The sequence below is a fragment of the Mustela nigripes genome, chromosome 12 (genome assembly GCF_022355385.1).
Source record: "Mustela nigripes isolate SB6536 chromosome 12, MUSNIG.SB6536, whole genome shotgun sequence".
Lineage (NCBI taxonomy): Eukaryota > Metazoa > Chordata > Mammalia > Carnivora > Mustelidae > Mustela > Mustela nigripes.
In genome coordinates, this window is record NC_081568.1 from 38,089,756 (window position 1) to 38,103,069 (window position 13,314).

Consider the following 13,314-nt stretch of genomic DNA (forward strand, 5'->3'; position numbering starts at 1 on the left):
GGATGAAGGAAGAATAAAGATCTGAACTAAGGATTTTAAACATTCAGTTCTTTGGCTTTAAAAACATTCTGGGAGTCCTCTACTCACCCAGTTCCATTAAAAAGAGAATCCATTATAATCCTCAATATGCCTTCTTCCCCACTTCTACAGTCTGTTCTTTAAAATATTTAACTTGACTCTTAGATAAGCACCCTTTTTAAGAAATTTTACAAACTTTCCTGTTGATGTACAAATGGTTTTTAACAGTGGTGATTTAGCACGTACTTAAAAATTTCACTGTGCTGTAGTAATGATAGAAATCCATAAGTATCCTGTTTATGTTTCTTCCAGACAAGGTTTGAATATCAAATGAGCCTGGAGCCCATTAAGCAGACTTGCTGCTCATCTCTGAAGCACAATTCATGCACAAAAGAAAACAAAAATGAGCCATGCGGGGCTCGTTTCGGAACAGCGATCGTTGCAGTGAGAGACCTCAATCTTGATGGGTTTGATGACATTGTGATAGGAGCACCCCTGGAAGATGATCATGGGGGAGCCGTGTACATTTATCATGGGAGTGGCAAAACTATCAGGAAGGAGTACGCACAAGTAAGAAGTTAAACCTACACATTCCCACCCTTAAACGATAAGTGCGTTCAATGCTAGGCTTGCTTCTTGTCTTGCTTCATGAGTTATTTGATTATTTTTTCTTCCGACTTTATTGGGAAACTAGATTTAATTCTCTTTTAAGGTTCCTTTACAGGAGCATTATTATGTATTTTATCCTTTTATCTCGTTTTGGTTTTTGTGGTCTTTTTTTTCTGTTGTTATTTGCCGCATCTCCATGATCTGAACTCTCAGAATAGTCAAACACGAACCAAAAAAATGAACACTTGTTAACGATATGATTTAACAGTTGCAGTGTGCCCGATCCTAAAAAGAGGATACCACTTTCTAAATAAGAGAATAATAATGATATGATTTAGCGAATAAAGAAGATGAGGTTATTGTTTTTATATTCAATATCTGTGTTTTAACAAAATTGCACAACATTTATGTTTATGAATTAAATTGGTATTCCTGAAGGTTTATAATTTCCTCACAAATAATCCCTCTTGGGAAAAAATATGAATAAGCTTAACTTGCAGGGGATTTTTGTTGTTCTGGTTTTAAATTTATTATCAGTTAATGGTTCTAATCCATAAATGCAATTTTTTCCTGCATAAGAAAAATACCAATTTGCAGAAGCATTTAATGCACTATAAAAGTAGGAGAGTTTAAAGGAATTCTTCTAATGTAATTGTCTGTTTTTAAGTAACCATAAGTAATTAGGCATTGAACTACTTATATAACATGAAAAGAAAATCAGAACATCAATTATTTCTTTTTTATAGTTGTTCTTTTTGTACTATCGTCAACAGAATTCTCAAAATCCATTCAAGTGAAGTTGTACTTTATTTTTCAGAAAGTCATAATGACATTAGTGAGACAATAAACTAAAGGGCATATTTCAGTAACAAACTTTCATCCACTTAGTAAATTATCTGTTCTCAAAAAATTCAAAAGTCTTCATTACTTAACTGAAAACAGGCAAGGTTAACCACGGGAACATGACGGAAGGAGGAACTGCAGGGAGGCATTTCTTTCTTGTGTTCGGCCACTTTATTCCTTCACTATTAATCCTGAAAACTTACTGAAATGGTGTTTGCAGTAGAAAAAAAGAAGATGTTTAAATCATTAATAAGAGGATAGATTGTCGTAAAAAATTTATTTTGTAAAATGGTGGTTACTCGAAGTGCAGCTTTAAATAACAACAAAAAAGAATATTACAGCTGAGTTTGCTTAATTATTGGCAAAATGCTTTCCCAAGGATAGGTGAGGATGTGCTCGCTTGTTTCCATAGTAACCAGAGGTGCTGTTTGTGTATGCGATAATCCAGAATCAAACTGAATGAGCTCCTCCAAGACCAATGAGGCAGATGTTTCGTTTGCTGAAAATAAGGAAATACTTCCCAATGAGCCGCAAACCTTTCAGCATGAAAAATGTGTCCATTTGGTTTGCCTTATTTGGCTTCTTAATTTATGGTTTTCAAGAAGACCTCAAGTTTAGGGAGGGTCTGTCAGTCCTGTCTCCTTGCCATCAGGTTCTATTAAAGTATTATCAGTTTGAACCAAAGCTAAGTCAGGAAGTACGAATATTAAACACATTCTGTACGGGTATGTGACAAATCATACATCAAGAACTCCATATTCATTTGTACCTATTAAGCTTATAGCGCCCTTGACTTTTAGCAAAGAAGATCATATACTGGGAAATGTTTTTGATGGCATGTGCTATTTATAGCTACCCCCCCAAATTCAGTAAACCCCAAAATGACCCCTGTGACAAACTTCTGCTCCCTCTCTTGCATGTGTGATGTGTTTTCAAGGTTCCAGTATCTTTAAATATCTCTGCGCTATGGAACTGAGTGGGAACTAGAAAGGAGAGCCAATGACTCACAATGTTTTCCTTGAGCATTAGACAAGATGACGTTATAAAATTTTTTTCCCCTCTCTCTGGTGTCAGTAACCCTGGATTATTTTGTCTGCACTATAAAAAGAATAACCTTTGGTAACAACTGAGTAATTCAGCTTGTCACCACATGAGGGGCTTCTTAGGCGGGTTTCCAAAAGATCTTTAATTTTTGTTTTTTGTTGCCCAATCCAAGTTCTCAGATTTATTTGAAACTGTTTTTGAAGAGACACTTCTGGCATAAAAACTCTCTGTTGGGACTTTCACAGCGTATTCCATCAGGTGGAGACGGCAAGACACTAAAATTTTTTGGCCAGTCTATCCATGGAGAAATGGATTTAAATGGAGATGGTCTGACTGATGTGACTATTGGAGGCCTTGGTGGTGCTGCCCTCTTCTGGTATGTATTTTAATAACAGCCAATTCATCAGGTAATACTTCACAAATAGCTTCATAGCTCAGAATATGATTGGATTTCCTGTCATACCAAATACCTGTTTTCTTTTGTACCCCATTATTTAGATAAAAGTTATGTAGTTAAAGAAGCTGAAGGAGTCATCAGATCTTAAAATGGAGAAACCATATGAAAGGAATAAGTAGAACCACCTCTTAATTTGGGGTATTTATTATGTGCTTGGCGCTAAGGTAGATATTCTGTTTTAGGAAAGAAGAGGAAAGAAGAGGGCTTCATAGAGAATTAAATAAACAAGAAAACATGCCTAACTTTGAGCAGTTCACAAACTTTTTAAAAGATTTTATTTATTTATTTGACAGAGATCACAAGTAGGCAGAAAGGCACACACAGAGAGAGAGAAACAAGCTCCCCACTGAACAGAGATTCCCATGCAGGGCTTGATCCCAGGACCCAAGACCCTGGGATCATGACCTGAGCCAAAGGCAGAGGCTTTAACCCACTGAGCCACCCAGGCGACCCAGAGTAGTTCACAAACTTTTTAGGGTAATTGACTCTTCACTCATTTACCTAATATGTATAATTAGATAATTGTGCATCATTGTCTGTGTTTTTATTATAAATGTGTATATATATAACATGTGCAATATATATTTTATATATATATAATATTTTTACCATACCATTCATAGATGGTAACTGCACTTATTGTGGTGAACATAGCATAATGAATATAATTATTGAATCACTATGTTACAAACCTGAAACTAATATAATATTATATACTCTAGTTCAACTTTAAAATTTGAAAAAAAAAATTCTAACTAAAAATAGAGATAATGTTTAAAAACTTATGGTCAAATAAAAATGGTACACTAAACTATACACAGATAATAACCATTATGTTAAAAATGTCTTAACTGTACAGTAGGGGGAAAAGAAAACTGTAATGTGGTGCCTAAGAAAGGAGAGTGCTGGGCAGCAAGTAGCTATGACTTTGGGGAGGGCTCACCCAGAAGCAGGGCTCCAAACCAGAAGTCACCAGTGTCAGCAACAAAGGATACAGTTTAAACTGTTAATCCTGGCTTAATGTATTATGATAACCTTAACTCAAAAAATATTTAGTGTAGTCACTCTCCTATTAAAAATATATACATCATGAGCCTGGGTGGCTCAGTGGGTTAAGCCTCTGCCTTCGGCTCAGGTCATGATCCCAGGGTCCTGGGATCGAGGCCCACATCAGGCTCTCTGCTCAGCAGGGAGTCTGCCTCCCCCCCCTCTCTCTGCCTGCCTCTCTGCCTACTTGTGATCTCTGTCTGTCAAATACATTTTAAAAATCTTTTAAAAATATATATATATATACTACACACACACACACACACACACACACACACACATACATTATAAGGGCAATTTTTACTCTCCAGTTTTGTTTCAAAGATTTCTTAAAAAGCTCTGAAGACTTATCTTCTTTTATCCCCAGCCAGTGCTTTATCACTGATGGGCCAAAATGACAGAGTTGTACCCTGTCATTACCCAGCAGAAGGGACCAGACCAACAGACACGAAGACCAAGATTTACAATGCCAAAGGAGGGATTGAGAGTGAATATAGGTGGCAGGCAATAAACAGAAGCCCACCCCAATTGAGGACTTTCAGGAGCAGATATGGAGAGCCCCATTTTGTGGAATAAATTGCACCATAACCCCTTTAAAGACTTTGTTGGGGCAGAGGAATGTGCGGTGGAAAGTGGTCAAGGCAGCCTCATTCCTGAAGGATCCAAACTATGAGCAGGGAAGTAGATATGCTAGTTCATTGCTGGTGAAAGAGCAAACTGGTTAAAATGCATTAGAAGGTATTTCTATTCTATTCACTTATTTGCCAATAAGTGTTAAAGAGCCTTAGATTATTCATACTTTTTAACAAGGAATTTGCTTCCTAAAAATTTTTAAAGATTTAATCTACATCGAAGATATATAATCTTTAGAGTCATCACAGCACTGTGGTAGGAACTATATTTTTTTAAATAAATTAAGGAAGGACCGAATAAATAGATTACAACACGTGCATATGTTGGAATAGTATCTTGCCATTAAAACTAATGTTCCCAGAAAAATACAGATATTGGAAATCTGTTCATTATATTATGATGCTTTAAAAGTATGTATGGATGTATATGGATGTGTATATCTCTCTATACACATGCGTGTGCACACACACACATCTATACATATAGAGATACATTCTGCAGAGAAAAAGAAGCACATCAAATATTAATGGTGATTATTGCTGAGTGGTAGAATTACAAATGATTTCTGTTTTTCTTGTTTCCTTTTTTTATGTTTCCCTGTCTTCTATGGCTAAAATGTTTAAAATAAAAATAATTAAAATTTTTTAATTAATGCAAAAGCAAATCAAAGACTTATGTATTCACGAGATACGTATCCCTAGTACCTGTACTTGCCTGTACAGGTATTACAATGCACAAGAGTTGTCCACAGGCCTTGGGACTCTTTCCAGATTGGGAACAAACTCAAAGATTCCCAAAATACCGTTTTGATTCTGAGGTTGCACCTGAGCACGTGGTTCCATCTTCCTTCCATCACAGGCAAAACAGATTTTTGGCTTATGAACTGTAAGGAATGAAAAATAATTTTCCTTCTAGCCTTTTGAGCTCTTGGCTGACAACCCATAACAAAAGACAGATTAACAAGAGAAAAACAAACAAGTTTATTAACATGCACACCCCATGTATACATGGGAGATAGCCAGAGAAAAATGAGTAATTCTTTGAGGTGGCTCAGAATTCGGACTTAAATACCATCTTACTAGAGGAAGGGAAGAAGGTATGTAGGCCTCCCTGGGGAGAGAAAACACTGCGCTCTGCTCATGCACATGTTTTCTCTCACTCTCACTCGCTCTCTCAAATAAATAAATAAAATTGTTAAAAATAATTAAAACAATAAATCTTTTTTAAAAATCACCAAAGAACGTGAATCCTGCGAGCCCAACTATACACAAAAAAGAATCCCCATCAGTGCATTCGCACTGCACTCCCATAATGATGGCATTGATGAAATATGAAGATTGGGGAGTAATCGTCATTGTTTCTGTTTGTAGGTCCCGAGATGTGGCTGTAGTTAAAGTGACCATGAATTTTGAACCCAATAAAGTGAATATCCAAAAGAAAAACTGCCGTGTGGAAGGAAAGGAAACAGTATGCATAAATGCTACCGTGTGTTTCGATGTGAAATTAAAGTCCAAAGAAGACACAATTTTTGTAGCTGGTAAGTGTCTTATGTGTACCAAGTACTTTGGGGCAAGAGAACAATACATTTGCTCCCACATGAGGACTTCCAGTAAGATATTGTATTTTTCCCTGATGATAGGGATCTGCATATCAGATTTGCTCTGTGAACATGTTGAATCTTGAAAAAAAAAATCTACTGAAGAGAGAATATGTTACAGAACCAATAAAATCTGGAGCAGAAACTATATGCTTATATGCAATGGTCTCCACAATCCATGGTTCCCCTCTGGCTCTCCCATTTACCACAAACTATGATGTGCTAAAAACAATAAGAGTAATACCAGCTCAGAAGTAGAGTTTGGACGTTGGGCACTCCAGGAGCCCAGTTGTCCTTCCTGTGGGTTTTCACAAACCCTGTCTTCCTTCTCCTGCCCTCTCTTTACTAGGACTGCTATTGCAAAGGGCGTGAATGCTTTGCCAGCCCACTCTCTGAGATCTCTTTGCTCCACTCAGAACGTGATCCTGGTTTTTGAGCGTCAGACATATTGTGTGTGTGTGTGTTCTCAGGCACAGTCTAGGAATGTCCTCCTCCCTACACATACACTTCCTAGCGTGTTTTTATAATGATACTGAAATATGTTGGAGTCAAAACTGTGGAGGTCATTGGCTGCAAAATAGTAATTTACTCTATAAACCAAATGTAAATAGAATATGAAAAATCATTAATCCTTAAGGTCTGTTTTTCCTAGTTTGCTCTTCATGTGTATAATTATGCTCGCCAGTAGCCCTCTGACTAGTTTTAGGTATAGAAACATATAATATGATTTACATTTCTACATACAGCACTATTTCAGTCTCATTTATTTTTATAAAATCAGCGGTCAAATAAGTAGAATGATTGCCTTTTTAGAAAGTATAGGTTTAACTTGTTTTTTATTTTGGTACTCCTATTTTATGAAATGTATTTGGTAAGCTTCTTTTATTACATGCTTTGAAGAGTCTGAAGTGACTTTTTCATAAAACAGATAAGAATTCATTAGTGCATATTTTTCCATCTATTGAAATAAAATCAATATTCTAAACAGGGCTTCAACATTGCTAAACTAAAAAAAAAATTAAGTGAAAACCCAATAAACACATGCATAATCAGAAATTTAGTTTCTTTGTTGGTGTACATGTTGTATGAGTATGTGGGTATGCATATGTACACATGCACACACACACACACAGAAAGTAGTTCTGAAGGTTATCGTCATCACTGGAACTACCATTGTACTACAGTAGTGTAGACAAGCTGAGTAATAGAAACTTTCTGTTGACTGTTTGCTCAAGAGATTTTGCTATAAAGCTAATTTAATGAACTGAACCATATGAAAATCACCCCAGGCAAATATTTCTGTCATTTTGTTTCCAGATATGCAGTACCGCGTCACACTAGATTCACTAAGACAAATATCACGAAGTTTTTTCTCTGGAACTCAAGAAAGAAAGATTCAAAGAAACATCACAGTTGAAGAAACAGAATGCACTAAGCTCTCCTTCTACATGTTGGCAAGTAAATCATATGTTATAACTGCTTTATTCCAAATCAAGAATAAAGCATAAATGTCTTGTTTCAAGCCAATCTTATGATTTTTATTTCAAAGTGCACATGATGAAGTAAACTTCATTTATTTGGTCACTTTATCAGAAAATCACAGGCCTGATCTTCTAATTTCCAGATGCATTTCATAAAACCATCTTTCATCTTCCCTGCGTGTGTTATCAGTTATCCGTATATTATGGAATAGTAGAAGGCACACGGGACTAGTTGATAAGAAACCTGCATTCATTCATTCATTCATTCATTCATTCATTTTTTGCATTCATTCACTTATTCTTTCAAATTGAAAACATCATTTAACTTTTGTGGGCCTCATCTGTCAAATGTGTATCACATTTGATATAAGTGCTTACATGCCCTAAGGAGAAACTGTTGGGCCATATTCTTTTGGGGGTCCTTTCTTGTCCACTGAACTATATGTTTCACTCTTTGACCTTAAATCGAAGAGAAAAAAAATCTGCTATTTTCTATCATCCATAGACTTTGTGCTACCTAAGTTTCTTTCCATTACACTAATAAGGGAGGCTTGGGAAGCAAATTATTAATCCCCAAAGATGGCTAGGAAGCCAGTTTGAACCATTTAAATACATTTTATTGAGTCATTATATATAGAGAGAGAATGTTCCCAATAAGGGCAGGAGTTTTTTAACACTTTCTTATAATGCACATGATACTTAAAAAAAAAAAGAGGGAAGAGTGGATGTAATGACAAAATACTGATTTTAGTGACTGAGACAGACTTGAGATTTATACATGATCCTGGAACTTTACAGGAAAACAGGCCGATTTCCCCCCACATCTGATTTATTTCTATATTCTTGATGTATTCATATGTATAGTCAGGGGAGGAAAGTGATAGGAAACATACCTATTAGTGTACTGTATTTTTCTTCAGTGATTTTCAAGTCAATTTTCCCCATAGTATATATCAAAATTAACCTATCTGTCAACACTAAGATCAATCTATAATCAGAAAGAAAAAAAACTGGAGTTATCCTCCTATTTATTTCATCAGAACTGAGCATTTAGGAATTAGAACTGGTATAAAATTTGAAAGGGTGTGAAACCAGACGTGCCCCTGCCTTCAACCTGCTAGAAATCACTTAGTGTATATTTGTCTAAAATGAAGAATCTAGCTATGTGTAGGCACTTGGTAGGAAAAGGAATGATCTAGTTTCAAAATTTCTAAAATTCTTTTAGATTTTAATAGATACACGGACATTTGTTCTGGAGTCAGTCAGCCAGGATGGAATTTGTCTTAAAGCTTCCCCACATTCCAAGTGATTTTGACCAAGTTGTTTTCATTTGTAAAATAATGACTATAATAGTTATTCATCTCGGAGCTCTGTTGAAATACTTCTCAATAATGTGTGTAAAGCTCATAATCCCAGACACGCCATAAATGATGGCTGTTACTCATGATATTATAAAACAACATTGATTGCATTCATATTACTTACATATCATTTGACATTATAAAATTCTTGCAACTCGAGGCATATATCATACTAATGAAATCCAACTCAATTTAAAGCAACTTTGCTCATTTGAAGTTGGAAGTATTACATGGCAGTTTTTAGCTCAAGATCTCAAGAGAAAAGATATTCCTATGCAAGGAGCCCGGGTGCTATATGCTGCCATGGCGAAGGATGGCACATCCTATTACTACAGCAGGACTGCTGAGAAGCCGGGTGACTCAACTGGTCATCCTGAAGCCTTTGCATTCAGCAGTGTCCCTTATCATGGTAGAAGGCAGCTTCTCTCCAATGAAGCAAAAACCTGATGGCGTCGTGTCAGATCAGGTGCACAAAAATGTTCCAGTAGCCCTGACCTACAGGGGCAGAAGAAGGAATCACATAACAAGGTCAGAACATGCAGCAAATATGATACCAATGATAAAATATGTTCTGTTTCGATCTGTAGGACAAGCATGACTTTCGGGACTCTGTAAGGATAACTTTAGATTTTAATCTCACTGATCCAGAAAATGGGCCTGTTCTTGATGATTCCCTACCAAATTCAGTACATGAATATGTAAGTCGGATTTTTGTTTTAAATTCAGAATGCCTGCATGTGAACATATTGGGGGGGAAAAAAACCCTAAAACACATAGACACACACATACAACCCTAACTCATTTTTTTTTAAAAAGGAATGAGACTCTTCTAGACTTTTCTCAACTCTTCGGCTTCCTATTGTTGGAGGAACTTACAAATAGCACCTATTTTTATCTCCCCTAAATTTAGGACCAATTGAAAGAAGAACATGGATTAGCCTACAGGAATTCCCTTTATTACTAATAAACACCGGGTTCGGGTATGGCTTAGGCATATTGGATGTCCTCCTGCTGAACAAGGCATAGACCACAGATAACCAAGTGCATTCATCAGCAGTGCTCCTCAATCTCAGGCCTCTTTCAAGGGGGCCCACCTCATAAAACTTGCAGAATGGAAATAGAGAGCAAGAATGTATGGCTCCCATGGGCACAAGAGCAGAAGAGGTGGGAAGAGCTGTACTCCCCCCGCTCCTGCTTCCAAATCCACAGAGTCCATTGTCTTGCCCCTGAGAAAGAGTGAGCGAGCAAGTAGAAGATGGGGTGGCACCGGTGGAGGAAACATTCGGGGTGGGGAATTCGTTTTCTCTACACCCGTATCTTTCACTTTCACTTTCTTCCTTTCAAGAATAGTGATTGGGTGTCTTATATGTACCAAGCTTCAGAGTTTACAATCTAACCTAGGAAACAGGTCTTATTGGATTAAAGCACGTGGTCTGGAGGAGAATTTAATTGTTTGATGGGAACTTCCGCCTCAGCAGACAGAAGTTGTGACACTTAAGTGGAGACCTGAAGCCTAGGAGGATTTTCCATCCTCTTCATAGGAGTGGAGGGAGCAGTGTTTTATGCACAGAAACGTGTGTAAAAGGTCTGAGGCATAAAGGAACTGCACTAAACTCTCTAATGTGGCTGAAGCTGAAGAGCGAGGTGGGAAGGTGACGTGGGATAGGGAGGGAGGCATAGGAAGGAACCAGGTTGTTCTGGGCTTCATGCTACTGCACAGATTATCTTGAAGCAATGGGATGCTGTTGGTAGTTTTAATTGTTTCAGTGATAGCACTGGATTTATATCTTTTTAAGGATTACTCCACCTGCAGCGTGGAGAGTGATTGGAGGAACCGTGGTTGGAGCAAGAGTGGGTGCGGGAGACCACTTAGGCATCGGTTGCATTCGTTCGGGGAAAAATAAGGATGGCTAGGCTAGAGGTGATGGTGGCAATGAGAGTTGGGAGATGCTTAGAAGAGAGGTAGAATGGAGGGCTCTTAGTGAAGGTTTAGACAAGAGGGTGGGGCTTAATGGGAAGACCAGTCAAGGAAACTCTAGCTACGTGGTTTGACCATTTGTTACCTCTGAGCCCTATTGCATTTCTAAGGTTTTTATTCTTTTCCATAGAAAATCTCATAACGGGAGTTGAGTGTTGAAGTGTTCTCTCATAGATTTAGATCTTAGAGTACTTGACTTGATTTTTTTAAAGATTTTATTTATTTATTTATTTATTTGACAGAAAGAGAGATCACAAGTAGGCAGAGAGAGAGGGGGAAGCAGGCTCCCTGCCAAGGAGAGAGCCTGACGCAGAGCTCAATCCCAGGACCCCAAGATCATGACCCGAGCCGAAGGCAGAGGCTCTAACCCACTGAGCCACCCTGGTGCCCCTTGACTTGATTTTTTTGAAACTATTCTACTCTGGCAGACTAAAGCCAGCAAAAAACATGTGTGAAAACTGTGCGGTCTCTAAGGGACTGAAAGAATTTATATTCAGAAGTTTATTCTTTTTCCCTATAAATTATAGGAATAAACTTAAAATTCCTCATGACTTCTGCAGCGGAGTCTGTTCTCTTTATAAGTTGCTTAACTTAGTTTGGCAATGTGTCACTTCACCAAGCAGGTTAATAAGTAATTTTCAATCATGCTTAACTAAATGTTGAAAAACACTTTCCTGTGACCATTTTCAGATTCCTTTCGCCAAAGACTGTGGAAACAAGGATAAATGTATCTCGGACCTCGCCCTGAAAGTATCCACTGCAGAAAAGGACCTGCTTATTGTCAGGTCTCATAATGATAAGTTCAATGTTAGTCTCACAGTCAAAAATAAAAAGGACAGTGCCTATAACACCAGAACCATAATGCACTATTCTCCAAATCTAATTTTTTCAGGAATTGAGGTAAAGTTTTAGTTTATATTTGTTTATTCTTGTAATAATCATTTATTGAGCCGACTTTTCCTGCTACTGAACTAATTGTTTTTATTGGGTTTAGAAGAATAGAGAGCATTTTGGACAAATTATTAGTACTCACTAATGGTGAAAGTATGAAACTTTTTTTTAAAGTTGGTTTTTTTTTTGATGAATGTCTTTAGAGATCTATGACTTTTCTTAGGTTCAGTATGAGGATAGGATCACTGATGTATCAAAATCATACATTTTATAGAGGCATTACATAGCTGAAATTGAGACAAACCCAAAGAAAAATATACACATAACAGAGTCAAGACAGTTAAACAGAGGTACAGAGAAAGGAATGTACGTATGGAATAAAAAAATATTTACATGAAGAAAAATAAAGGTACCACTTCTCATTTTCTATGTAAAATCCTTACATTGGAAAGAGAGATATTATATAACATGTCATTGTCATAACAATTCTTTTTCATCTTGGCAATAACAGACAGCTGCATAAGATGCTATATCAGCAATAATTAGTACTTTCACATTTGAATTTTGCTTTTAATTCTGATCTCTGAATGAATTCCCCTTATTTACAATTCTGTCTATATGTATATGAATTAGTAATATGTATGATTAATACAATATTAGAACTCTATTGTCCAGTTTCTGTAAATTCAGACTTTCACTGATATTACTCTCTATTTATTAGGATACCACTTAAGGACATGATGACTAACAGAGGCTTAAAAAATGACCTCCATTACTACCTCATATTTTAGATTCAGTAAAGAATGTTAATTGTAAATCCAACTGTGCAAAGTGATGCTAGAAAAATGTTACCACTGAATTTTTATCTGGAATGTGGACTATATTAAAAATCATTGCCAGTATCCTCTTCAACTAACTTCATGGCTTTGGAAGAGAGGGAGGACTATAAAAATAAACAATGTGTCTCCCCTACTTCTATTAACAATAAAAACAGTAATAATAATGACAGCCTTTTCCTGAGTCATATTATGTTCCAGGCACTGTTCTAAGCATTCCATTTACTCAATTCTCATTAAGTAGTTAGGTATTTTTGTACTACAGAGATTCTAAGATAAACCCTTTCGGTTACATTTTAACTTTACTGTAACCGCATTTTACAGTTGATATATTTACTTACCTGGCAGCATTTCCCCTCCTCTTATTCGTACACAAAATACTGGCAAGTCTCCTACTATTCAGTGGCATTTACAGTTAGATAAAATTGAGTATGACTGACCTCACTTAACAGAAAATCAGGCTCAGAGAAGTGAGCCTTTCTCCTTGACAAGGAGAAAGCTAATAGTGATGGAGTCAGA

The 13,314-nt window shown here is 36.8% G+C and overlaps 1 protein-coding gene across 1 annotated transcript in view; it reads left to right on the forward strand.

Moving 5' to 3' along the window:
- ITGA1 (integrin subunit alpha 1) overlaps positions 1 to 13,314 on the forward strand; it is a 166,465-nt gene that overhangs the window by 122,225 nt on the left and 30,926 nt on the right. The window contains exons 14-19 of the mRNA XM_059417104.1: positions 331 to 588; positions 2,760 to 2,890; positions 6,022 to 6,188; positions 7,566 to 7,702; positions 9,678 to 9,788; positions 11,759 to 11,968. Of these exons, the coding sequence (XP_059273087.1) occupies positions 331 to 588; positions 2,760 to 2,890; positions 6,022 to 6,188; positions 7,566 to 7,702; positions 9,678 to 9,788; positions 11,759 to 11,968 (1,014 nt within the window). The remainder of the gene's footprint in view (positions 1 to 330; positions 589 to 2,759; positions 2,891 to 6,021; positions 6,189 to 7,565; positions 7,703 to 9,677; positions 9,789 to 11,758; positions 11,969 to 13,314) is intronic.